The 26,665-nt window shown below is 48.5% G+C and overlaps 1 protein-coding gene across 7 annotated transcripts in view; it reads right to left on the bottom strand.

The window, feature by feature from the left end:
- Adamts10 (ADAM metallopeptidase with thrombospondin type 1 motif 10) overlaps positions 1 to 25,806 on the bottom strand; it is a 30,101-nt gene extending 4,295 nt beyond the window's left edge. The window contains exons 1-21 of one of the 7 annotated variants that reach the window (XR_013047145.1): positions 25,551 to 25,664; positions 21,288 to 21,474; positions 20,719 to 21,068; positions 19,379 to 19,535; positions 18,240 to 18,457; positions 15,870 to 15,953; positions 15,619 to 15,764; positions 14,888 to 14,931; positions 14,651 to 14,756; positions 14,415 to 14,561; positions 14,123 to 14,264; positions 8,157 to 8,264; positions 7,652 to 7,797; positions 7,494 to 7,557; positions 6,380 to 6,482; positions 5,971 to 6,158; positions 5,745 to 5,868; positions 1,658 to 1,738; positions 1,403 to 1,566; positions 1,178 to 1,304; positions 955 to 1,080 (exon numbers count right to left, since the gene is read on the bottom strand). Coding sequence is in view for 6 of the 7 variants with exons in the window: in XM_042266759.2 (XP_042122693.2) it covers positions 955 to 1,084; positions 1,178 to 1,304; positions 1,403 to 1,566; positions 1,658 to 1,738; positions 5,745 to 5,868; positions 5,971 to 6,158; positions 6,380 to 6,482; positions 7,494 to 7,557; positions 7,652 to 7,797; positions 8,157 to 8,264; positions 14,123 to 14,264; positions 14,415 to 14,561; positions 14,651 to 14,756; positions 14,888 to 14,931; positions 15,619 to 15,764; positions 15,870 to 15,953; positions 18,240 to 18,457; positions 19,379 to 19,535; positions 20,719 to 21,068; positions 21,288 to 21,474; positions 25,551 to 25,598 (2,864 nt within the window). In the remaining variant the exon portion in view is untranslated. The other 6 variants (XM_042266760.2, XM_006990867.4, XM_042266759.2 and 3 more) reach the window with 6 other exon arrangements.
- Positions 25,807 to 26,665: the final 859 nt, after the last annotated feature.

The following is a 26,665-nucleotide window of genomic DNA, read 5'->3' as shown; positions in this document are numbered from 1 at the left end:
TGTAGAACAATTGAATGTTTTAATTGTTTTCTGGTGTATGTATGTTTGTGCATGCGTGTGCATGAGCATGTGTATACTTGTGATGCCAGAGGCGACCGAGTGTCTTCCTATACCACTCCCCACCTTTAAAAAAAAAATAGCAAACCCAAAACAGTGTTTCTCACTGAACAGAGCTCACTGACTGGCTAGCCTGGCTGCCATTCCAGTTTCAGGGTTCTGTCTCCACCCTCTCCTCCTAAAGTAGGGTTCGGTGCCTGCCACTGTAACCCATGTTTTGCTTGGGCATCTTACCTGTGACATAGGCACCTGTGACACATCAACTGAGCCATTTCCTCAGTCCCTGTGCATGATTTAAAATTCTAAATCTTGTTTTTATTTATGTGTATCTGTGTGCGTGCCTATGTGCGTGTGCACACACGTGTATTGTAGGTGCCTGTGGAGGGCACAGAAGAGGGTATTGAATCTCTTGGAGTTGGAGTAACAGGCATTTGTGATCCATCTAACATAGACACTGGGGTCAGAGCTTCTCATAATTAAGAAGCAAGTACTCTTTAACTATGAGCCATCTCTGAAATTCCTGCTCATTGGTTTTTGAGACAAGATATTATGCAGTTCAGGGTGGCCTCTAATTCACTGCATAATCCTGGTTGGCCCTGAACTCTAAGCTTCCTAAGAACTGGGATTAAAAGCATGAACTACTACATTCAGTTGACAATCAGGCTTTGACCCTCATCCTGCTGAGCACTTGACACCTTGACCCTGCGAGCCCCATAATTCCAATTTTAGTATACGTGTTGCTGAAGTGAGCACAAGCCCCATGATCCCAGTACTCTTCCAGTCACCCCAGTCCTGCAGTGATCCACTTACTCTCTACTCTCCCATGAGGACTATCCCCGAGTGCAGAGAACATTCCCACCTAGTCCTGAGCCACCTTGCCTCATGGAGGTCACTTACTCTGGTGGGCATGGTTCTGTGTTGCAGGCACGCTGTCTCTTGGGCAGTTTGCTGTGGGCACTGCAATAGTGCGGGGCCACTGCTGAGCTGTCCAGCTGGTTTCGGCACTCCACCACTTGAACCTGGCTGCCTGGGGGGAGGGAGAAGCCCTCTCAGCCCTGGCCAGCCCAGAGAAGCTCAGGTTGGCTGCAGTGCTGGTCCCTGGCCCGCACCCTGGCCTCACCGCCTGCACACTGGGCTGAGCATTTGGTCCAGGGGGCATAGTGCCAGGAGTAGGGAGGCAGTGCATCCCGGGCAATGGGTGCGTTGAAGCGGTAGCGGAGAGCAGGCAACTCTGCCTGGGCCAGCACCTGGAGGTACAGGAAACAGTCATTGGAGGTATCATGGAATCCCCATCCCCATAGGATACTCAGGTCTTCCTGTACTTTGCCTCCAGCTTCATTGTTACCATGATGATGATAGATGCATTAATGGGTCCCAGGGCTTCTAGGCTCTGGGCCTGATCTGGGCCCTGTCGTAGATGAAAGGTGGTCCCAGCCAGGGGAAGGCGGTGAGGTTGGTGGGTCCCGGGTAGTCCCTCCAGTAGCAGAGACTCCTGGTCCCCCTTTAGGGCTGAGGTAGAGCACAGGGGTCAGAAATGAAGTCACTCTGCCTGCCCTCCAACTCCCATGGAATCACAATCCTCATCCCTGTCTTTGCTTACCCAGGTGACTAAGGGACAGGTTCAGATCTTGGATGAAAATGTGGACAGAGCCTTTGGGGATCCAGACGACGTCCTCATACCCTGGTGATGGAGTTCAGCTGTCACCCACTCAGCCTGCCTCCACACCCACCTGTGTCCCTCTCCCTCATCCTTCACCCCTAATGGCTGCAGTTAGCCATCTCATGCTACATGGTTAGAGGATATACCACGGCAAACTCATTTGGACTTTATAAAGTATGTGGACCATCATGTTCTCCCCCCTCCGTGTGTGTGTGTGTGTGTGTGTGTGTGTGTGTGTGTGTTTGTATCTGAGAGAGAGAAGAGAATAGTGCACAAGTACCATGGTATGTATAGATTAGAGGGCGATTATAAGAAGTCTGTTTTCGTTGGGCGGTGGTGGTGCACATCTTTAATCCCAGCACTTGGGAGGCAGAGCCAGGGGATCTCTGTGAGTCTGAGGCCAGTCTAGTCTACAGAGTGAGATCCAGGACAGGCACCAACACTACACAGAGAAACCTTGTCTCGAAGAGCCAAAGCCAAAGCCCCCCCCCCCAAAAAAAAGCCTGTTTTCTCCTTCCACATGTGGGTCCTGGGGATCAAATTCAAGGGCTGGAGAGATGGCTCAGCGGTTAAGAGCACTGGCTGTTCTTCCAGAGGTCCTGAGTTCAATTCCCAGCAACCATATGGTTGCTCACAACTATCTATAATGAGATCTGGTGCCCTCTTCTGGCCTGCAAGCATAAATGCAGGCAGAACACTGTATACATAATAAGTAAATCTTAAAAAAAAAAAAATTCAAGTTCTCATGCTTGCATTTTACTGACCGAACTATCTAACTTCTCTCATTGTGTTTATTTTACAGATTATAAAACCTAGGTGGAAGCTATGCAGCTCACCAGGGATTTACAGGCAAGAAGTGGCTGGCTGGGATTTGAACCCAAACTTGCCTGCCTCAGAATGGGTAGATCTACGTCCTCATGTCTCACTGAGCAGTGAGGCTGAGCTGAGGCAGAGGAAAAGGGTATCATGGAAGTCACAATCTATACAGGTGACAATGAGATTTGAGCACAGAGCTAGTCTTCCATGAGGCACCACCACTGACTGCCGGCTGTGACCCCTACATCTTTGCTCACCCATGCTTCCAAGATTCTTAGCTTCTATGCCTGGACCCCCATATTGTCCTGCATCCTACAGTCACCTTCCCCTTGGGCTGTATTTCTGCTTCCTACTCTAGTCAGTGTCTTTTGTTTGTTTGTTAGCTTGTTTTGTTTTGTTTTTCAAGATAGGGTTTCTCTGTGTAACAGCCCTGGCTGTCCTGGATCTCACTCTGTAGACCAGGCTGGCCTCAAACTCAGAGATCTGCCGGCCTCTGCCTCCTGAGTGCTGGGATTAAAGGAGTGTGCCACCACCACTTGGTAGTCTAGTCAGTATCTTATCACCAGAGCACTTGGTGCTATGGACACTCCAGGGGTTGGGATCAGGTGTTGTTAGGCCTAAGAACCCCTCAGTCTTTCATCTCTCTTTCCTCATTCTCTTATCACTTCAAGATCCTATGAGTTCTTCATTCTGTCTCCCAACTCAATGCCTTTTTTCTCTCAACATTTCTCTTCAGAAATAGCTTATTGCTTGTCCCAGGTCACCTGGTTACCTACATGGACTCCTCTTGCTAGCCTCTACTGTACATCCCAAAACCAAGAACAGCAGACGCCCTATCATCTAACTTCTAATCTCTTTTCTATCTTTTTTTCTGTACTTTGTGTGTATGTATTCATGGGTTTTCAGGTACATGTATGTGTGCATGTGGAGGTCAGAGGTCAGTCTTGGGAACTGTTCTTCAGGAGCCATATGCTTTTTCTTTTAAACTTAAAATTTAAAAATGACTCATTAATTATGTAAAAAAAAGTTGAAACTCTAGATTTAATTCTTATTTTTTATTTTATTTTATTTTTCCTTGGGGCTAGTGACACATGCCTTTAATCTTAGCACTCTGAGGCAGAGGTAGGTGGGTCTTTATGAGTTCGAGACCAGCTTGGTCTACATGAGTTCCAAGGACAGCCAGAGCTACACAGTGAGACCCTATTTTAAAAGTACATTTTTAAGTGTGTGTGTGTTTGTGTAGACCATAAGAGGGTACCACAACCTCTGGAGCTGGACTTACAGGTGGTGGTGAAGTCAGCTGATGTGGGTGCTGGGAACAATTTGATCCTCTGTAAGAACAGTATGTGTTCTTAGCCACTGAGGCACCTGTCCAGCCCCCAACTTGATTTTTGAGGCAGCATTCCTCACTGGGACCTAGTACTTTTGGATTAAGCTAGACTGGCTGGCCAGCAACTCTCAGGGATCCTTCTGTCGCTGCCTCCTCAGTGCTGTGACTGTAAGCACACACCACCATAACTGGGTTTTTGTGTGGGTAATGGGATCAAACTCATGTCCTCATTCTCCTGTGTCAAGCACATTACTGATCAAGCCATCTTCTGACACTTCTCACTTTGTTACCAGGCTCCTCTCAATCAGCCGGGTTTACAGGTGTGTACCACTGTGCTCAGCTTCTCTCTCACCTTTTGTACCCTCACTCTCCAAACCTGAATCTAGGCTATGATGTAATCTAACCTGCTTGTGTGTGTGTGTGTGTGTGTGTGTGTGTGTGTGTGTAGATCAGGACAATACATACAATGGCAGCTGGTTCTTTCATTCACTTTAGGTTCTGGAAATTGTTAGGCTTTTGCAGTAAGCGCTTTTACTCATTGAGTATCTGGCCCATGCCCAGATTTTTTTTTTTTTTTAAAAATGTGGGTTCTGGGGAACAAACTCAGGTCTTTACCCCAGCACAACAAACACTTTACTGATTGAACATCTCTCCAGGCCAGATGTTTTAGTCTTTTGTTGTTGTTGTTTTCAAGACACAGGTTTCTCTGTGTAGCCCTGGCTGTCCTGGAACTCACTCTGTAGACCAGGCTGGTCTGGAACTCAAGAGACCTGCCTGCCTCTGCCACCCGAGTGCTGGGGTTAAAGGTGTGTGCCACTACCACCTGGTCACATGTTCTATTATTTTGTTTTGTTTTTTCTTCAAGGCAGGGTTTCTCCCTGTAACAGTCCTGGCTGTCCTGGAACTCACTTTGTAGACCAGGTTGGCCTCGAACTCACTGAGATCCGCCTGCCTCTGCCTTCCAAGTGCTATGTTCTATTCTTAAACTAACCAACCAAAGAACCAACGAAACAAACAAACAAATCAACCACCCCTAGTCTAACCATGCCTAGGGAGTGACACACATTCTGCAACTCATTCTTTGTGGTCTCTGCCAATTATATACCATCTGGCCACAATCCCTCTGCTAACACTTTCAACTCCGTCATCCTTCTAGAACCCTCTTATCATCTCATCCCTACTCCTTGGGAGCTCTCTTTCTCATCCCAAGCTGGAAATGGTCTTCTGAACACCCTCCTAGTTCCCTGACTGTAAGACCTCCCATACCAGTATAGAGGGTTCCCCAGCCCCTTAGACTCACAGGATGGAAAGTGCCCCCTTACACCCATCCTGAAGCCCCCAGAATGGTAGAAGGGAGAGATCTGAATCCTCAGTCCCAACTCATATGAATTTTTATAAGCTAGATCCCAAGCCAGTAGCTAAGGCCCTTCCTAATTATGACTGTGATGGGCTAACATGGATTGTCAATGTCACAGGATCTAGAATCACTTGGAGACAAGTCTCTGGGCATGCTTGTGTGGGGTTTTTTTAGATTGAGTTGACTGAGGGGGAAGGTCCACCCTAATGGTTAGCACTGGTCCAGGGCTAGAGGACCAGACCGCATAAAAAGGAAGAAGAGAGCTAAGTACCATGATGGACTATGTTCCCACAAACTGAAAGCCGTATGAAATCTTCCTTATTTCTTGTGAGGTATTTTTGTCTCAGCAACAAGAAAATTAAGGGCGATTCTGTGCTCCCAGGACTTTTGGGGTTCCCAAGACACTCACTATAATTCAGATTCCACAGGATCCCTAAAGTCTAAAGAGTTACTGGTCTTGGCTACTATAATAAGACTAACCCAGATCCCAGCCACAGGAGGGAAATAGAGGCAAGGATTCTTACCACTTCCTGGTAAAGCTGGGCTGAAGACCCCCTCGATGGTCTCACAGGCACTGCCGTCACCCCCACACACTCGGCATTTGTCTTCTCGGAGATCAGAACCCAGGACCCGGTCACAGCCCACATGCTGCACAGGAAGACAATGGAGGTGTTGATAGTGTCACGGAGACCTCTCCCTCCCCTAAACTTCTCCCCAGCCTCTTTCCTCCTCTTTGGGAGTCTCCTCTACCTTGCATTCGCCACTGACACAAATGTCCACTGTGTCAGGGCGGCAGGGTGTGCCATCCACCACAGCTGCTGCTCTCTCCGTGTAAAAGTTGAAGCCTTCTGCTAGGCAAGTCAATGAACAGGCCTTCACGCCCCCTGGGGGGCACAGCCCCATCAGACCTGGAGCCAGGTCACCCTGGAACTCCTTGCCTGAGGGGAGGTAAGGACAAGAGCAACAGACCCCAGACTTGACACCATGGGCAGAAGAAATAGCGATATTCCCCTACATATAAAGTACCATTGAGTTGTATCAAGGACTGAGTTATATCAAAGACAATTGTTTCCTTGGGTAAAGGATGAGGACTCCACAAGTCTATAAGCCAACCGCTGTTGTCCTCAATGGTTCCATGGCCTCTGGGAGGCTCACTCACCTCCTCGATATGTCTTCCACGTGTAGAACTTTCCACGGAAAGGAACACTGTCAAATTCAGAGCACTGCATTTCTCTGAAGTCCTGGGAGCCAGGGGGACAGTCCTGGGGCAGGTGTGAAGAAGAAGTTAGGGTAGAGAAGTTTTGCTCCAAGTGGCGTGATTCTGATGAGTGAGGCTAAGGCAGGAAGTACAGGCGGGAATGGATGGTCCACACTAGCCAGGAAGGTGCATATGAGATGGTTTGTGTGTGTGTGAACATTTGTGCTTGTGTTCCTGTCTGGGTGCTGTCTGAATTCTGGACCTCATATTTACACAGTAAGCACTTTACCAAGTAAACCGTCTTCCTATCCTTTGTGCATTTTTGAGACAGGCTCTTGCTGTAGATAGACTAGGTTGGCCTCAAATTTGTAATCCTCTTGACTCAGCCAAGTGCCAGGATCATAGGTGTACACCACTGTTCCTGGCTTGTGACATGGGACCTGAGTGATTCATTAAGTTAAGGCTGAGCTGGGAGTAGATGCCTGGATTCTGAGTTCAAACTTTTCTTGAGAGACAGGAGATACAGGATGGAGCTGGTTTTTGGAAAAGGACTGAATTATTTTTGAATGTGAGTGGTATGTAGATGCTCTGATAATCCCTATGCAGGGGACCACAAAGGCCACTGCTTGTTCCCAAAGCTTTCCCTGACTTCTGAGCATCCCTTGTTCTGGCTTGGTGGCCTACACACCTAAATATCGCCATGATTAGGTAATAGAGCCATCTTCAGCTAGAGAGAGCTCTAACATTTAAGGAGGAGCCAGCAGGAAGCTCCAGAGGGCAACTGTGATGAGGGGATACACTCAAGATGGGCTTCAGAAGGAAGCTGGTTTGTGAGAGCATGCTCAATCAGGCTTTGACGGATGACAATGAGTAGGGTTTGGATTCTGGGGCTAACTGAGCTGTGAAGGTGAAGACACTAAACCATACTTAAGAGTGGGGTCAGGAGAATGATGGCAATTATTTTGAGGGAGCTGACTTCTATAATGAAAATAGTCTGAAGACTAGATGACAGGAGATACTAGGTTGGAGGGAGCGTGATAGGATGTGGTGGGGGCAAGGGCCATAGAGAACTCACATCAGTGTTGCAGGATCGGTGCCTCCGTCTCTCGCCTAGACAGTACTTGCCCCCAATGGTTGGCCTGGAAGGAGCAGAGGACAGTGGAGAGAGATGAGGCAGGGGGTGATGGATGTTGAGGGTTGCTTCACTGTTGGGAGAGGGTCCCAAGGACTGACCTGGGGCTGTCGCAGTGACGACTGGAAGATGACACACCACCGCCACATGACCTGCTGCAGTCGCCCCATGGAGTCCACGGTCCCCAGGCCCCATCTACACCCTCTGGTCGAGACCCAAAGGGGACGCATACTCGTTTGTAGCACCACTGGGTAAAAAGTAAGGGGCAGGGAGAAAGGTGTGAGTGTGACTTTTCAGAGCTCTGGGTTCAATGCCTCTTCTCTGTCTACCATCCCACAAATTACAGGAACAATCCCTTCTGGAACTGGGTGTGTGTGTGACATGAGGAAAGGCTGGATCTGAAGGCAGGAAGTCCAACACAGAGTCACAGCTTGATTCCAGAGGCATGGCTAAGGAGTAACACTGTTCAATTAAAAGACACAGCTTAAGTAGAAACAGTACCAGGGCCTATTAAACAAATGTGAGGAGCATGGCTTGAGATGCCAGGGGCTGTGGCCTCAAGCAGGGTGGGCAGGGCCCAGGGGAAGACTCTTGGCTGGTGCTCACCCCTTTGTCGATGGTGTGCGTTTGGCACAGTGTTCCCTCAGCAGCTGGGATGCTATTGGTGATGCACCGATTGCTCTTGCTCAGACACCACAGTTCGCTGCAGACCTCCTGCAGAATGGAGGAGACGCCTCAGGCCCATCATCTCCTACAGCCATGCCTTGGGGGACCCAGTACCCTCCTGGATCTCAACAATTCCCCTTTAGGATCATGGCCTGACACTTCCCTTTTGCCGGTCTGTATGGAACACTTATACTTGCTATAAAAACTTCTTTGGACATTGTGACCCCTATTTCAGTGCTAGAAAACCAAGATGTAGAAAGACAAGGTTCTTCCAGGCCATGAAGATTGCTTATCAGGTAAAGACACTTGCTGCCAAGTCTGAAGACCTGAGTTCACTCCCCAGGATCCACATGATGGGAGGGAAGAGCTCCTGAAAGGTGTCTTCTGATCACATACATGCTAAAGAATAAACACACACCCCAAAAAATAAATTGTAATTTTACAGAAAAGAAAACATGACTACTTAGCTAGATGTCACACCACTTCTGTGGGGGCAGCTTAGTCTAACTCAGCTCTTTGAAACAGATGTTGTATTTTACTGATTTCAGGTTCTTCCAAAATCTTGGACCTACTATGGAAGACAGGAAGGATTTTTACTTCCTTTTTTGGACCAGTCAAATAACACAGGAAAGAACAATTTGAAAAGTCAGGGCTGGCTCAGGACTAGAGTTTCTTCCTTTCTTCCTTCCTTCTTTTTTTTTTTTTTTTCCAATGATGAGTAAGTGTGTGTGTAAGGCTCAGACTGGGTCTGTGGGTCATTCCATTACTTCCTCTGAATCCTGCTTGGACTGGCTCAGAGTATTTATTTGTAGCAATCCTAGAAAGCTATTCTGACCCTTTAGGTCAGTGGTTCTCAACCTGTGGGTCACCACCCCACCCCACCCCACCCCGCCGGGTGGGGGGTGAGGTGTCAAATGACCCACATATCAGATATCCTGCACATCCGATGTTTACATTACAATTCATAACAATAACAAAATTATTTACTAAGTAACAATGAAAATAATTTTATGACTGGGGGCCACAACATGAGGAATTGTATTAAAGGCCTGCAGTTTTAGGAAAGTTGAGAACCACTGCTTTAGGTCAAGGTTAGTATCCCTGGAGAGAATCCCCACCAGGTTCACATATGGCCACATCTCATATTACCCCGCCCTCTCAGAATCTTTCCATCCAAGGATTCATTTGTAATCCTCTTTGAACAGATCCCTTACAAGCCAATCTCTGAGTTCCAGGCCAATTTGAGACTTGGATTGAACTAAGCAATGGCTGTAAGAAGGTAGCCTTCTAGGATTAGCCCTCCCCACCTCAAAAAAGCAGAAAACAAAAAACAAACAAAAAACACTCCTTCAACAACTCCTCCAGAGAGTCCCTGACTTCTGCCACTCACAGGGACATGCCAGGTCTTCTGCCTTCACCTACCTTGTATTTTCATGGCCACTTATACAAGTATCAAGCCATTCCAGCTTCAACCCCACTTCTGACACTCCTTAAGGTATACTTATTCCAGCCTCGCTTTTGCCCTCCCCCCCACAAGGAGGCACTGTTGTCTATGTAATAACTCCTAGGCCACTCTAGGTTCTAACTTTGCACTGACTTGCATTTCACCACTTTACCTGGGCCTGTTTTTGTATCTCTAACATGGCCAGCCTAATGGCTGCTTTCTGACAATATCAATGGGATCGCTTACATAAATATTCTCTAATTGTATGTATAACAATGGGCACAGATAATCCAGGACCAAGGGCTAAGTTCTTCACTTGTATATCAACCAATTATTCTTTTTTTTTTTTTTTTTTTCCGAGACAGGGTTTCTCTGTGTAGCTTTGCGCCTTTCCTGGAACTCACTCTGTAGCCTAGGCTGGCCTTGAACTCACAGAGATCCTCCAGAGTGCTGTGATTAAAGGCATGCACCACCATCGCCCAGCTCAACCAATTATTCTTATTGAGATAGGATCTTCTCTAGCCCAAGCTGGCCTCCATCTGATATGTAGCCAAGAATGACCTGGAACTTCTGACCTCACAAATGCTGGGATAGAACCCAGGCTTCATACATGCTAGGCAAGCTCATTACCAACTCAACCCCAGCTCTTATCAACCAATTTCCATGCACTAAATGATTTTCTATTACGTCAGGAATATACATACATATACATATACATATACATATACCTCAAAAATAAAAGGTTCAAGGTCTGGAGCATGCATGTGGTGCACATACAGATATACAGTCATTGTTTGCCATATAAGCATCAGGCAGGACATGAGTTCAATCCTCAGAACTCAGTATAAAAGCCAGGTGAGGGAGCTGGAGATGGCTTAGCAGCGAAGAACACTTGTTACTCTTGTAGAGGACCTGGGTTTTAGGTCTCAGCACCCACATAGTGTCTTCAACATTGTCTTTGGACCTCTGCAGGGACCACGTGCAAACATACAGGAAGAACACTCATATGCATAAAACTTTAAATGCTATTAAACAAACAAGCCAGGTGTGGCTTGAAGAGGCAGAGACAGGTGGAACCCTGGGGCTCAGTGGCCAGCTAGGCTACCTTAATAGGTGAGTCCCAGGCCAATGAAAGACCTTGTTTCAAAAGCAAGGATGCAAATAAATGGTTCAGTTTTAACATATTGCCATGTTGTAGAATATTGTTTTAAGGTGTGTTACTTTTGTTTATGTTGCATTTGTTTAACTCTGTGGAGCTGTTACTGTGCCCGTCTAAAACACCTGACTAGTCTATTAAAGAACTAAATGGCCAATAGCAAGGCAGGAGGAAGAAATAAGTAGGGCTGGCAGACAGAAAGGACAAATAGGAGAAATCTGGGGAAAAAAAAAAGTAGTCAGAGGAGGAAGACTTCAAGGGCCATGGAGTAAGAGTGAGAATTACAGAAGTAAGAGAATGGGAAAAGCCCAGAGGCAAAAGGTAGACAGGATAATTTAAAGTTAAGAAAAGCTGGCAAGAAACAAACCAAGTTGAGGCCAGGCATTCATAAGTAAGAATAAGCCTCTGTGTATGATTTATTTGGGAGCTGGGTGGCGGGTCCCCAGAAAGAGTAAAAACAAACAATAGCCAGGCAGTGGTGGCGCACGCCTTTAATCCTAGCACTCGGGAGGCAGAGGCAGGTAGATCTCTGTGAGTTCGAGGCCAGCCTGGACTACAGAGTGATTTCCAGGAAAAAGCACAAAGCTATACAGAGAAACCCTGTCTCAAAAACCAAAAATCCCAAAAAACAAAAACAAAAAACAACAACAACAACAACAAAAAACCCACAACAACAACAACATTGCTGGTCCCAGCTCAAGCTTGCTATTCTGACAGTTCGTCCTTACAATGTCCTTTTGTACAATATAAAGTGAGGAAGCTGGATGTTGGGCCAGAGATGGGTCAGCAGTTAACAACACTAGATGCTTGTTTTGAGGATCAGAGTGGGGATCCCAGCTCACAAACACCAGTAACTCTAGCTCCAAGAAATCTGATGCCTGTCCTCTGTCTCCACAGTCATTTGTGCATGCACACACATGCACGAAGACACATAAATAATACAAGTAAATCTAAGAGAGACATTGGGATAGAAACAGACAGATATCTTGCTGGCAAGATGTCTCAGTGGGTAAAACCACCCTGACGACTCGAGTTTGATTCTTGGAGCCTATGGTAGGAGAGCTGACTCCCAAAGGCAATTCTCTGGCTTCCACATGCATGTGTGCCTTTCACATAATATAAAAATAAAAAATTTAAACACTGAAGCAAAATGCTGACTTAAAAGAGAATTCAAAGTACAGAGTACAGCTGCTCAAATTCTTACAATTGTGGTCAGACATACTACTCTCCCAAAGCTGACTCTTAATGTGTAATAGATTTACTGGGAGTTTAAATGAGATGATGGGGATGCTGGAGACATGGCTCAGTGGTTAAGAGCACTGATTGCTCTTCCAGAGGACCTGGGTTCAATTCCCAACACCCACATGGTAGCTTATAACTATCTGTAACTCCAGTTCCAGGGGACCTGACACCCTCATACAGACATACATACAGGCAAAATACCAATGCACATGAAATAAAATAATTTAAAAAAATGGGATGATGCTTAGCATACACCAAGAAGTGCTTGGTAAGCATCAGCTACTATCATCTTAAGTTCCAGGACACAAAAGACATTCAGAGGTGAGCCAAGAATTACTTAGAAGGTGCTGTGGTGACCAGTCAAATCAGTATTGGGGGTGGGGCAAGAGTAAAAAATGTCTGGCTCTGCACAGTGGTACAGACCTTTGATCCCAAGCAACAAGTGGATCTCTGTGAGTGTTGAGGCCAGCCTGGTGTACACAGCAAGTTCCAGGCCAACTAGGGCTACGTAGTGAGACCTATCTTTAAAACAAAAACAAAAAACAAAAAAGTGAGGAGCAGTTTGATAGTCACCTGCTCTTTTGCATACTTCTTGGGAATAGCTGTGTAAGCACAGAGGCTTCCTGTGGAGAGTGTGGAGCCTGTGGAGCTGGGCTGGGGTCACTAGGGCCAAGGGTGAAGGGGGCCAGAGTGTGATTAGGGAAATGATGGAGCAGGGCAGAGGAGGGGCTAACTGGGCCAACTGTCACCAAAGTAGGAAGCCAGCAGATCTCCAGCTTTCAGGAGTTAGAAGGAGAAGCTGGTGGTGGGGTCCCCTGCACCCCAGTTCACTTCTTCTTCTCCTAGTGTATCATGGTATCACTTTCTGCCTTATTCCCTTGAGGCAGGGTCTCTTACAGAACAGAGTGCCTGCAAGTCCCAGTAATCCTCCTGTCCCCACCCCCACAGGGGTACTAGGGATACATAGCTACGCAGTTTTTTCTCGTGAGTGCTGGCATTTTGAACTCAGACACTTGTGTATATGTAGCAAGTGCTCTTACTCACTGAGCCATCCTCCAAGTTACTCAGATCTTTTTTTTGAGATGGGGTCTCACTGTATATAGCACTGGTAGGCCTGGAACTTTTTATGTTATGAAGTCAGACAAGCAGGATGACTTCAAACTCACAGAGATCCACCAGCCTTTGCCTCCTGCGTGTTGGGATTAAAGGTGTGAGCCACACCCCGACCCCTGCCCCAGCTCACTTACTGATGCCTAGATGAAACTTTGAGAATATGAACCTCGGGGAAGATGGGGAGTTGGTCAGAGTCCCTGGAAGGCTCTCTCTGGTTCATTACCAAGTAAAGTAGATGGTTGCATCTCTAGGGAAACTATTTCCACCAAGAAGTCTGGATATGTTGCTCAGAACTGCCTAGAGGCCTTAGAACCCAGGTGTTGCTGCAGCCCCCAAGTGGCCTTCCGTGTGGAACAGAATGGGGCTCTCCCTAGCCCAGCCCTCAAAATAGCTGTCTGGACATGTAAGCCATTCCATCCTCTGTATGCATGTGTGTGCTATCGCATTTATGTGTGTGTGTGTGTGTGTGTTTGCAAGCACAGGGGCAAGTAACCCACATGCTTGTTGAGGCCAGAGGTTAACCTTGGCTATTGCTCCTCAGGAGTTGTCCATCTTTGAAACAAGGTTTCTCACTGAATCTGGAATTTGTCACATGGGCTGGCTGGGCAGCGAGCATGAGGGATCCACCGGCTCCTGACTCCCCAGTGCTGGTTTATAAACATGTACCACCATACCCAGCTTATATATGGTTTTGTTGATCAAACTCGGGACCTCAGGCTTGCAAAGCAAAGCCTTTCCTGACTGACTCTCTACCCCAAGTCCAGCATTATTCTTATTCTTAATCTTTGTTGGTCTGCTTGGTATCTGGATACTCCACACACTCTGGTCCTCCTAGACTCCTACAGGGAGTAGGAGGGTCATTTCACTTCTGCTTCCAGGTGTCTGGGAGAAGCTTCCCACCCTGTAGCCACCTCCCCTTCCCAGGAAGGAAAGCAGGAAGGCTCTCTCTACCCCGTATTTACACTGACGCGATTTGACTCCATGTTGGAATCGGCACTGCTCATCAGCATCATAGGCCTGGCCAGGAGCCACCGTTGGGTACACGAAGTCCTGTCTGGGAGGTCGGTTATTCAGGCAAAGCCCCAGGCCCGAGCTGTGATAAGAAAAAAACAGCTATAATGCCAAGGTGCTGCAAGGCCATGACCTCAGGATTATATATACCCAGCTAGGTGGGGTGGGGGGGGTCAGCTTCCCCAACATGACCGTGCCCCCACTGAGTGGGCGATGTGTGGCCCATCCTCACTCCAGAAAGCTGGTGATGTAGTCTCGACTGCATGATGACCACACGAATGGATTAGTCTTCATGGTAATGTGGGCAGCCATGAGCTTTGCTGGGTCCTGACCACGGGCCCCACAGCCGTTCCCCACACCATCGTGATTCATGCCGAATCTGAGGAGAGGGGTGTCAGCTCTGCTAGGCACTGGTGGAACCCATATAGCTCCTCTCACCCTCCCCTACCCCGTGTCCCCTGGTCTCACGTGTGCCCGATCTCGTGGGCAATGGTGAATGCTGTGGCCAGGCCAATATCTTCATTGATACTGCAGCTCCTCTCACGCTCACACATCCCACCCACAGGGGCCAGGCCTGGGAAATGGGAACGTGGGGTAGGTCAAGGGACCCAAGGCTGTGCTGGCTAGGTTCTAGCCACCATGGGAGGTCTCATCCCAGGATCAGGGCCACCCTCCATGGTGCCTGCAACCAATGGGACTCAATACCTAGAGTGCCGCAGGGTTTGTTCTTGTAGATGCAGATGTCATAGCTGTGGAAACAGATGGCAATGAGAGGGCTGGGTGGCCTCCCTGGCTGATGCCAGAGTCCTCAGTTCTGGGGAAGAGGGTGTGAAGGTGTGTATGTACACATGTGTGAGTATGAGCTGCAAGGTCTTTTGTGGCCCTGGATGAACTTGAATTCTCCACATAGCCAAGGATGACCCTGAGCTACTGGTCTTCCTGTTTCTACCTCCCAAGTGCTGGTATTTTAAGTCTGTACTAAAATGCATGGTTTTCTATGGTACTGGAGATTAAACCCAGGGCTTCATGAATGCTATTCAAGAAGTCTACCAGCTGAACTACATCCAGGCCTAACCCCTACCCGAGACAGGGTCTTACATAGCCCAGGCTGACCTTGAACTCCTGATCCTTTTACCTTCTCCAGTGCTGGGTTGACAATTGCATGACAGGCTCTGGGGGTTGTGTCCCCAATAGAACCAATCAGCTGATCTTGGGGATACCGACAATAGATGACGGACTTACTAAGTGACTGATGAAGGAGTGCATGGTTAGGGCTCAAATATCAACCTCTCATCTTCAGGTTCTCAGCATCTTTTCTCCTTGGTTCCTAGCCCCTTCCATCCTTCACCAGCAACTGTCCTCCTTCCTTAGACTCTGATGATCCCATTTCCACCGACTCCATTGGCCTCTGCCCTGGAGTCCCCCCTTTTTCTTACCGTGTGATGAGCACAGCTGTGTCATGGTTGGCCACACCGTTCTCTGGGATGGCGTTGCCATGGCCACTGTGGCTCATGATGGATTTCTGCCACTTACAGAAGCTGTCCAGTGATTTCCCAGCATGGTGGGTGATCTCCAGAGTAGGCTGGGGATGGGAAGATTGAGGTGCATGGGTGCCCCACCACTCTGGAGATATCAGGCAGCAATAGTGTGGCTAGAGAAAGGGTGAAACACATCCCAGATCCCACACCTGGTCCTCCGTGAGCAGGATAAGGCGAGTGACGAGGATGTTGACGATGTTTCCCAGACTCGAGTCCTGGAAAAGTTTGGCAACCTGACCTCCAAGAAACAAGAGAGACAGAGTCTTAAGAGGAGCCCAGAACAGTAAAGGACACAACTGTAGTGATGGCTCAGTTGGTAAAACACTTGCTACACAAGCATGAGAACCTGAGTTCAATTCCCTAAACCCACATTAAAACCAACCAACAAAAGGCAAGCACAGGTAGAACCCTGGGGGCTCACTAGCTAGCCAGGTTAGTTGAATGTACAAGTTCTAGGTTCAGTGAGAGATCTTGTCCCGAAAAGTAAGGTAGAACACAAAAGCTCCACCCCCTAGTGAGGAGCTATTGTCAGTTGATGGCTTCTGGGGGGTGGGGGGTGGGGGCAGGGATGTAGTCCCTGGTTGGTTGCCCAAACACATACAGCAAGAATTATTTGGACTCAGTACCTGTAAGCTGTGTGTTTTGAGTGTGTACATGTGTATTCTTGTGTGTGTGTATATGTGAAGTAGACAGAGGTAACAGCTGGTATTTGCTGTGGGATGTTCTGTATGGCAAATGTGTTGCTCTGATTGGTCAATAAATAAAACACTGATTGGCCAGTGGCTAGGCAGGAAGTATAGGCAGGACTAACAGAGAGGAGAAAAGAAAGAACAGGAAGGCAGAAGGAGACATTGCCAGCCGCCACCATGACAAGCCGCATGTGAAGATGCCGGTAAGCCACTAGCCACGTGGCGAGGTATAGATTTATAGAAATGGATTAATTTAAGCTATAAGAACAGTTAGCAAGAAGCCTGCCATGGCCATACAGTTTGTTAGCAATATAAGTCTCTGTGTTTACTTGGTTGGGTCTGAGCAGCTGTGGGACTGGCGGGTGACAATGATTTGTCCTGACTGTGGGCAAGGCAGGAAAACTCTAGCTACAGGTATTTTCTTCAGTTGCTCTCTACCCTGTTTTTCTGAGATAAGGTCTCTCACTGAACCTGGAACTTGCTGACTGGGCAAGGCTGGCCACTCGGCAAGCCTGAAGGATCTGCCTGTCTCCCTCTCCCAGGTGATAGGATTACAAGTATGTACCACCATGCCCAGTGTGTATGTGTGTATATATGTGTGTGTGTGTGTGTGTGTGTGTGTGTGTGTGTGTGTGTGTGTGTTTACATATGCCATAGCACGCATGGTGAGGTCACAGGACAACCTGCAGAAGTCAGTTTTCTTCTTCTACAGTGTGCGTCCTGGGAATCAATGAACTCAGATCTATGCTTGGTAGCAGGCACCTTTATGTGTTGAGCCATTTCATTGGCCCATTTGTTTTTACTTTTATTTTTTAAATGTGGGTTCTTATGCACAACAAAGCACTTTACTGATGGTACCAGCTCTCCAGCCCCTGCAAGTTTATTTTTATATAACGCAAACACGTAATGTAGCACCTATCATGGTCTATGCACTGTCTCATTTTTCTTTTTTCAAGATTTATTTTATTTTTAATTATGTGTATGTATGTGTGTTTGCATGTGAGTATGTACATGTGAGTGTAAGTGAGCCAAGTTGGCCAGAAGATGGTGTAGGATCCCCTGGAACTGGAGTTTTGGTGGTTGTGAGTTGCCATTATGTGGGTGCTGGGCACTGAACTTGAGTCCTCTGTGGTAAGTGCTCTTTACCACTGAGCCATCTCTCTGCCTTCCTATGACCTCTGCTATCCTGTGCTCTTTTGTTTTTTTGGTACAAATGATGAACTCAGGCTCATCTTTGACTTGCAATCCTCCTTCCTCAGCCTCCAAGTGCTGAGATATTAGGAGTTTCAGGATCCCAGAGCCTTGTGTGTATTAGGCATGCCATGCACTGTTACAAATGCGTTATCTGTTCACTGGGTCTACTGTAGTTTTTACAGGTGGTTAACACAAGGCAGAGAGCTGGAGTACCTTGCTCACTTAAGGCAGTGGTTCCCAACCTGTGGGTCCTACACAACACATAATACATTATGATTCATAACAGTAGCAAAATTACAGTTATGAAGTAGTAATGAAATAATTTTATGGTTGGGAGTCACCACAACATGAGGAACTATATTAAAGGGTCACAGCATTAGGAAGGTTGAGAACCACTCACCTAAGGGAACAGAGCTGTATTTAAGCCCAGGCAGGTCATCTCCACTAGAGCATCTGGCCCTATACCTTTGGTACGATGCTTCTTCCCATCACTCTACATAGACCTCTTTTCTTATTCTTCCCTCTCTCCACTTTATTGTTTTGGCTGCTAGTTGTAGATCAGTGGTGAGGGTATGACACCTATAGGCTACCTGCAGGTCCCCAGGACTCCAGGCCCAGGAAGTGGGAGGCACTTACAATGTTCATGATGGCCAGCACATACTGCTCCACATCTCTCCGCCCATGGTAGGCCACCATCATCTTGTCAGCTACCACCAGGGTCTCCACATAGCGCTCCCTGCTGACTGATCGCTTCAGGCCCGGCTGGCCTCGCTCTGTTTCATTCCCCAGGGGCCTAGCAGGCGGTGGTTTCAGGGTACGCAACCACCATGGACGACCTTTCCATGGTTTCTCGTCTGGGAGACAAAGCAGAGCCACTGAGCACCTATTGCTGGTAGATCACAGAACTGCCTTACAACTGTCATACAGAACTCTAGGCTATCTGTGACTCTTCTGCCTAATAGTCCTAGTAGACAGCATTTGTTCTTGAACTCTTGATCCCCGTCTCCACCTTCCCGGTCATGTTTTGAACATGATTGTATGAATAATACTCATGCCGTTCAGCTGACTGCCTGAGTGTGTTGTGCATGTGGAGGCTAGAGGTTGACAATGGGCATCTTCCTTGATTGCTCTCCACTGTATATATGGAAGCAGAGTCTCTCACTAGAACCCAGAGCTCACTGATTCATCTAGTCTAGTATCCAGCGGCTCCAGGGATCCCTAGCTCTGGGGTTTTAGGTGGCTGCCATACCCACCTGGGTGCTAGGGATATGAACTTATAAACCCTGGCCTTCATATTTGCAAGGTGAGGCCTTTACTCAGCAAGCTATCTCCTCAGCCTGGCTTCTGTGTGCACATTTTATAGGGCCTTGTGTAACTGGAGTAAACATTCTACCACGAACTCACTCCTAGCTCTTGGTATTTTGGCTGCATAGCCACTCAAGTGTCTGCTATGACCACTCTGCAGCTTAATTGTGTGAGCTGGCAATAATTCTTGGTAAGGAATGTTTTCCCTGCTGAACATCGATCACAAACAGCTGGTTACAGCAATGAAGGGTCACTCCACTGCCTTACAGCATCATCTACATCCTTTCTGGCCTCTTGCCCGCAGATGAATGAAGCTCTAGAATTTAATCGCTGTTCTTTCACAACAATGTCTTTCCTCATTATATAGTACCTTGTTGACCTTTGTGATGGAAAAACTCTGCTGCCTATTTTTGCCTCAAAGGAGTAATGTCATATAACTTCCCTGCCCATCCCCAAAGACACAGGAATACCTCTCACTCCACAGGCTGTGTCCAGATGGGGGTGACGCAGAGAGGAACGCTTGTATACTACGTGGGGGCCACTCTCTTCTGGGCCACGGCGACCTTTGGGCCCACCTTGCAGGGGCTCAATCAGATACTCTTCCTCACCTGCCACGATCAGACCATGCTGGGTGGAGACAGAAAGCTCACTTCAGACTCTGGTATCCTAGACCCTCTGTCTATGATTTCATACCTTCCTTCCCCTTTTTCATTAATAGGAATCAAACCTAGGACCTTGTGCATGCTAGGCAAGCATTCTACCACTGAACTATATACACGGCCCTTCTTTTGTTTGGTTCTTTTTGTTTTTCTGATGTGGGGTCTTATGTAGCCCAGGCTGTCTTAGAACTCACTCTGTAGCCCAGGCTGGCCTGAAACTTACTACATAGTTGGGGATGACTCAGAACTTCTGTCTCCACCTCCCAAGTGGTTGGGATTACGGGCTTGTGTCACCACACACCTGGTTTGTATTCTGTCTTTGTGTGTGTGTGAGTACGTACACATTGTGTAGAGATGTCCAACCTGAGTACTTGTGCACAGGCCAGATGAGGAGAAGGTCTTGGCTTTATCTTCTCCAGACAGGGTCTCTCACTGGATTTGGAGCTTGCTGTTTTCTGGTTAGAGTGGTTGGCTGAGTGGTTGGCTATGAAGCCCCCTATAATCTGCACATCTCTGCCTACCACCTAGCACCTCATTTACAGGTGTGCACAGGATAGGATCTGAACTCAACTCTTTGTGTATAAACTCTACTAACTGAGACACCTCCTCAGTCCCACCCTTAAAAGAAAGAAAAAAAAAACATTTAAAAAAATTCTAAAATACAATTTCATTATTTCTCCCCTTTCCTCCCTTCAACCCCTCCTAAACTTTTTAATTCCTTAAAAAGGGTGTTTTTACATTTATTTGTGTGTGGATGTGTGTGGGTGTACACATGCCACAGCACATGTATAAAGATCAGAGGACAACTTGAGGAAATTATTCTCTCCCTCCAAGATGTGGATCCTGGGGACCAAACTCAAGTCTTCAGGTTTGGCATCAAGTGCCTCTGGCCACTGAGCCATCTCACTGGCCCTACTGTTACTGACGGTGCTGTGCTGTTTGTCTACTTTCTTGAGAAAGATGCCCCTTTACATAAGGCTTTAACATTTTCCTTTAAGTACATCTACAGCTGCATCTCAAAGGACTGATCAGCTCAAAATACTTTTTAAAACACCCCACTGTGATGGTTCCATTCTGTTGATCATGTATTTGTCTAAACTTCCAGAAGGAAGTGAGCATTTCCCCCCTGCTTCCCAGAATCCTCAGCTCACCAGGCCCCCACAGGTGCTGATGGCCACATGGGAGCTACCAGCCTGGCCTTGCAGGTGGCCAGCGTAGAGGCAGTGGGCTCGGGCAGCCCTCTGCCAGGCCAGGCCCTCCCGTGTCCAGTATTCCACGGAGACGTGCCCTGCCAGTAGACGGGGGCTGCGGGTCAAATTCAGCAGGAAGTGAGTGCTGGGTGCGGCCACCTTGTAGAACAGACGGGACTCCACTGCTGTGGCCCCCGTACCCCGACGCTGCCTCCGGAGGGCAGGTTGAGAGAAGGCCAGCATTGCCCCGTTGTGATCCACACGAGTTGGGAAGGCAATCTCATAGCTCTCCAAACTGGACAGGAGTTCATCTGTAGGTAAAGGGGTCAGAAGACTGAGGTCGGTCCCTGCTGCCGAAGCCAGTGATGCTGGCCTCACCCGTCCCTGAATCCAGGTCACCAACTATTCAGCCTATACATTCCCAGGACCCACGAATCCCCCAACCCTAGTCCACTGACTTTTTCTCAAGGACCAACTGGCTTCCTCAGTTTCTTGTTCCCTTTGAATTGCTACCAGTGGATGTTTCCTACCTTGAGATCTGAAGGCATGCGTGACCTTGAATGAGAGGCCCAGCCCCAGGGCAAGGGCCCAGCGGAGGATCTGGCAGGCAGAAGCCATAGGGGCTACGTGTCCACATGTCTCTCCCCAGCCCCGGCTGCTGGCAGCCCCTACAGTGCTGCCTCCCCTGTTCACAGTCTGGGCAGCATCACCGGTCTCCTGGGAAGAAAGACTGAGTTAGGAGGGGCCTTGGTCCCACTGCCCAGCATAACTAGTGCCAAGGCCCCTTGCCAGACTGAAAGGGGCATCTTGCAGCCTCTCCATGACGAAGGCACTTCTATCAAAAGATTCCTGAATAGTTTTAGTATTTGTTCCCATCTCCCACCTTCTCCCCATCATGTCCACACTCAGAAGCAACAGGGACCAGTGCAAGAAGCCACCTTCTCAAGTAGATGATCTAGAATCACCCAGGAGGTGGGCCTCTGAACATGCCTGTCAGGTATAATACTAATTGGGGTCATTGAGGTGGGAAGACCCAACCTAAAAGTGGGTGGGACCAGTCTCAGGGCAAGGAAGGGATCCTAGACTATATGAGAAAATGAGCTAGTGCCAGCAAGATGGGTTAACGGGTAAGGATGCTTGCCACCAAGCCTGACAACCTGAGTTCAACCTCCCAAACCCACATAGTGAACAGAGGGAACTGACTGACTCCTGCAAGTTGTCCTCTAATTTCCACAGTTGTGCCTGTGGCACATGAGTGCATATGTGCATAGACACACACACACACACACACACACCAAAACAAGCAAACAAAAACCAACAAATGTAACTTAAAAAACAAAGCAAGCAAACAAACGAATCCCTGAAACCAAACAAAAAACTGAGTCATTTGAAAGCTGGGGTGATGGTCGGGGAGAATTTCCAGTCCATAATTAAAATCAAGGCAGGCACTAAGATCTTCCAGGTTTCCTTCAAGTCCTCCATTATCTTGGTATCTGGCTTTGGGTCCCTGGTTTTTTTTTTCCCCTCTGGTTTTTCCAGACAAGGTCTCTCTGTATAGCCCTGGCTATCCTGGTACTCACTCTTTTGATCAGGCTGGCTTCGAACTCAGAGATCCACCTGCCTCTGCCTCCCTAATGCTGGAATCAAATATGTGCACCACCATGCCTGGCTTTTATAGGTAGGTTGTTAACATCCCACATCAACGGTCACATATTCCCAGAGGCTTTACCTTCACTCTACATCCCTAGTCTTGCTCTTTAATTTTCTAAAAATTACATTCCTTTATTTTGTGTGTATGGAGGTCAGAGGACAACTCTCGGGAGTTGGTTCTTCCACCATGTGGGGCCAGAGGATTGATCTCAGGTCATCAGGCTTGGCAGCAAGCTCCTTTATCCAGAGTCATCTCACTTGCCCTCTAGCCTTGGTCTTGATTCTGCTTTTGCTCTCAGATCCAGCAGGCGTGTTTCTCAGGCATCTGCCCCAGGCTAGTATGTTGCAGATACTTCTTTGGGCTAACCATTCTGTGCCAAGTCCCTTCCCTGCCCTCTGGTCTCCACCCTCCACCTCCTCTTCTGTACAAACCCAAGCCCCCCTTAATCACACACTGTCTTGTTTTCTTTGCATTCCAGCCAAGTCTGAGAGTCAATCCCCAAACAGGGCAGTTTGGCAGCAGAGAGAGAAGCCGGAATTTCTCCAAGATGCTAGCGGAGAAAGCCACATTCCCTACTTCTGCTTGGGTCCTTCCAGTAATAGGAGGCTCTCTCACAGATATTTTGAGACTCTGCAGTTTTGTTCAGCTGGGCTAATGTATTCCCTTGGTTGAGTGGTGGGTTCCTTTCGTCTTCCTCTCAGCCCCCATTTCTGGGGGGCCTCACTTGTTAGTATACTAGTTCAACTTGTTAGTTGAACCCTTGTGTATGGATTCCTCAGTCAGTTGGCACTGGGCAAGGAGACCCAGCCCCAAGGGGTACAAAGGGAAAGAGGCAGGTTGATCTTTGGCCCTAAGCTGAACTTTGTTTGTTTGGTTTTTTGTTTGTTTGTTTGAGACAGGATCTCACATATCCCAGGTTCACCTCACAGACGTTTTGTGTAGCTAAGAACTTGAATTTCTGATTCTCTTGCTTCCACCTTCCATGTGCTGGGATGCCACCATACCCGGTCTATGCAGGGCTGGGGAATGAACAAGCACTCTACCAAGTGAGCTAGATTCCCAGGTTCCTTGAGATGAGCTTTTAGAGTTCAAAGTTTGCTGAGTCTTCTGATCCCTTCCTTGGGCCTGGTAAAAATCCTCTTGGTCTTCATCCTGTCTCAGTTCCTAAAGTAACATCTCCCACTCCCCCAAAGGCCTTCTTCCTTTTTCTTCTTGCCTCTTTCTCACCACTCCTTCTGTAGAGACCTCAACTAAATCTGAAACTCACTCAAGCAGGAGAGACGGCTCAGTAGTTAAGAATGCTTAATGCTCTTACTCCCAGCACCCACATTAGGAAGGATTACAACCACTTATAACTCCAGTTCCAGGAGATCTGATGCTCTCTTCTAGCCTCCATGGGCACCTACATAAACATGATACACATAAACTCATGCCAAAACATATACGTACGCATTTATATAAGTAAATCTATATTTTGAATATATTTAAATTTTAAAAAGACTGATCATGATCCCCTCCAGCCTTAACTATCCCACTTCCACTCAAGGTACCAGCAATCTCAGTGGACCCAGCCTCTCAACCTCTGCCCTTTTCCCATTCTAGTCCTACTAGGGGTAGAACCCGACTGTGGTGCCTTTGAGACCCCAACCCCGAGTCCCCCTCTATTCTTGAGCCCCCACTACTCTCAATAACTGCACAGGCTATTTAGTGTTTCTGGCTCTGGTGGGGATCAGAGGCAGGGTAGAAAGACTCCACTGGGTGAGTGACTGATGGAGGTGGGGGGCGGTCACCTGCCCACAGGGTGATAACTACTGGTAGGAGTGACACAGCTCCCAGCTCCCAAGATGGGAAAGACCACAGATAAGTCGGCAGGTCTGCGGGAGACAAGGCCTATTTGAGGATGGCTTCCAATTGAGGAGGACCTACACTATGTGTGTATGTGTGTGTGTGTGTGTGTGTGTGTGTGTGTGTGTGTGTGTGTACCTAGGCTTGGCCCCTTTCCCCCAAACCCGTCCTCTAGAAGTCTGGAGGGAGGCCACCAGCTTGGGGGAAGGGGCAAGGGCTGGAGGAGGAAATGCCTCCTGGAAACTATGGCTCCATCTCATCCCTGGGATCCTGCAGGGACCAGTCCTCCACACCAAGACCTCAGTAGGTCAGGCTGTCAGGGAAACCCTGCAGCAGAAGGTCCTCAGTGGAGGGCAGAGTCTCTCTGGCCAGGCATAGGCAGCCATCACCCTGGAGCAGTAGACTTCCTCCAGGCATTGCACATCTGGCCTGGCTGCTGTGAGCAGACAGACAAAGGCCCAGCCAGAGAGGAGGCCTGAGGAGGAGGGGACTGTTCAGGTCACCACCCCCATTACCACTAACCAGCTGCTAATTAAAGTGTATCTCCCCCTAGTAGGGAGACACCCTGCCTAAGAGTACTGTGGCCAGCTGAGGAGAAGTGGTTGTCCCAGACACACACACACACACACACACACACACACACACTCACATTCTATAGGGCAATCACACCCTTATAGCAGGAAGGCCTGGTTCACTAAATCCAAACACACACAACTACATGCTCCCAAACCTATATATACATAAACATATTTCCACATGGACACCCAGACGACCACAAGCCCAGACAAACACGTACATTAGAGGCACACAGTTACACAAGCCAAGACAACTCACAAGCCTAGGGGCCTACACACACTCATTTAACACGGAAAGCCAACTCAGAGACACACACATGTGCACCACAAGTTTACACATTCACAGAACAGGAGACAAACTCAAATCCTACAAATTCAGACATATATACACGCAGGTATTTCCACTAATCACACTCCAAAAAAATGCAAATATTCAGAGACAGACAGACAGACAGACAGACAGACAGACACACACACACACACACACACACACACACACACACACACACACACACACGGCAGGCACTTTTCTGAGTGCAAACACCACTTACGCAAACACTCAACACACCTCAACAATCCGCCCACAGAGTCTCTCCCAGATGCTGACAGCCGTAAGGACACACAATCCCGCAGAAGCACAACCATTTGGATTCACAGTTGACCCCGATTCTCCCCCCACCCCCCGCCCCAAACCTGAGCCAACCCAAACAGGCGTTCTGTACCTGCACACTTGGGGACATCCCGCACCAACACAACACAGCGGGATCCATGCAGCGTATCTCGTCCCCGACACACACAAAGTCACTCAGTCACTCATAGTCACTGCACTCAGATCGTCGGTACCTGTGTGCCTGGGGCCTCTGGTCCACGGTGGCCGCACAGTCTCGCCGCCCAGCGCGCAGGAAGAGAGGGAGCGAGCGCGCGGTGGCGTGGCCGGGGGAGGGGGCGCGGGAAGGCACTCACTTCCTGAGCAGCTTGCCAGGGATATAAAAAACCCCCAAACTCCGCCCGCCGCTGCTGCCGCCGCCGCCGCCCTGGGCCTCAGGCTGGACCCGAGCCAAGGACCCCGGAGCCTGGGTTACCCCGCCCTGCGAAGGGCGCCCCGCTCGGGTGGAGATGCTGGGGAGGAATTTGGAGTGGGGGTTGGGATGGGGAGTTGGGGAAGGTGGGGGTGGGGTGGGGGAGGAAGCTAGGGGCGGGGATAGAAGGCGGGGGTGAGGGGAATGAGATGGAGAGTGGAGGAGGAGAGGGCGCACACAGTAGGGGGATGGGCAGGGAGACCGAATAGCATGTATAGGGGTTAGGCGGGAGATGGTTGGGGGAGGAAAGTTTGAAAAGAGGTGGGGGAGGTGGGGGCTTGGAGGAAGAGGCAAAATTGAGTTGGGTGGCGAGGGGGATGGGACAAGGGGAGAGTCCACTGTCTCGCCTCCATTAGCCTCGTCAACAACAGCTGTTATTTATTGAGGGCTGGTCCTTGCTCCAGCAAACATTTATTGGGCGCCTCCCCGTGTGCCAGGCACGGTGCCCGAGGGTGACTGAATAAATCTCAGTTGGGTCCTGGCCTTCACAAAGCTCCTGTCTGGGGGCTTTGATCTGCCTTGGCTCCGCCCTTGAGTTGACTGCTTTAACTCTCTACGAGTGGAGTGGGCCTGGCCAGTCCCATTTTACAGATGTGAAAACTAAGGCCAGCCAGGGGGTGTTGTGGTCATCTTTGGGGCACAGTGCTTATTAATCCAAGAGGAGTCAGAACATGAGGGAGATGACCAGTACACACAGGTATTTCCACTAATCACACTCCAAAAAAATGCAAATATTCAGAGACACACACACATGGCAT

Source organism: Peromyscus maniculatus, chromosome 22 (assembly GCF_049852395.1).
Source record: "Peromyscus maniculatus bairdii isolate BWxNUB_F1_BW_parent chromosome 22, HU_Pman_BW_mat_3.1, whole genome shotgun sequence".
Taxonomy (NCBI): Eukaryota; Metazoa; Chordata; class Mammalia; order Rodentia; family Cricetidae; genus Peromyscus; species Peromyscus maniculatus.
This window is presented reverse-complemented; position numbering and strand designations above follow the sequence as displayed.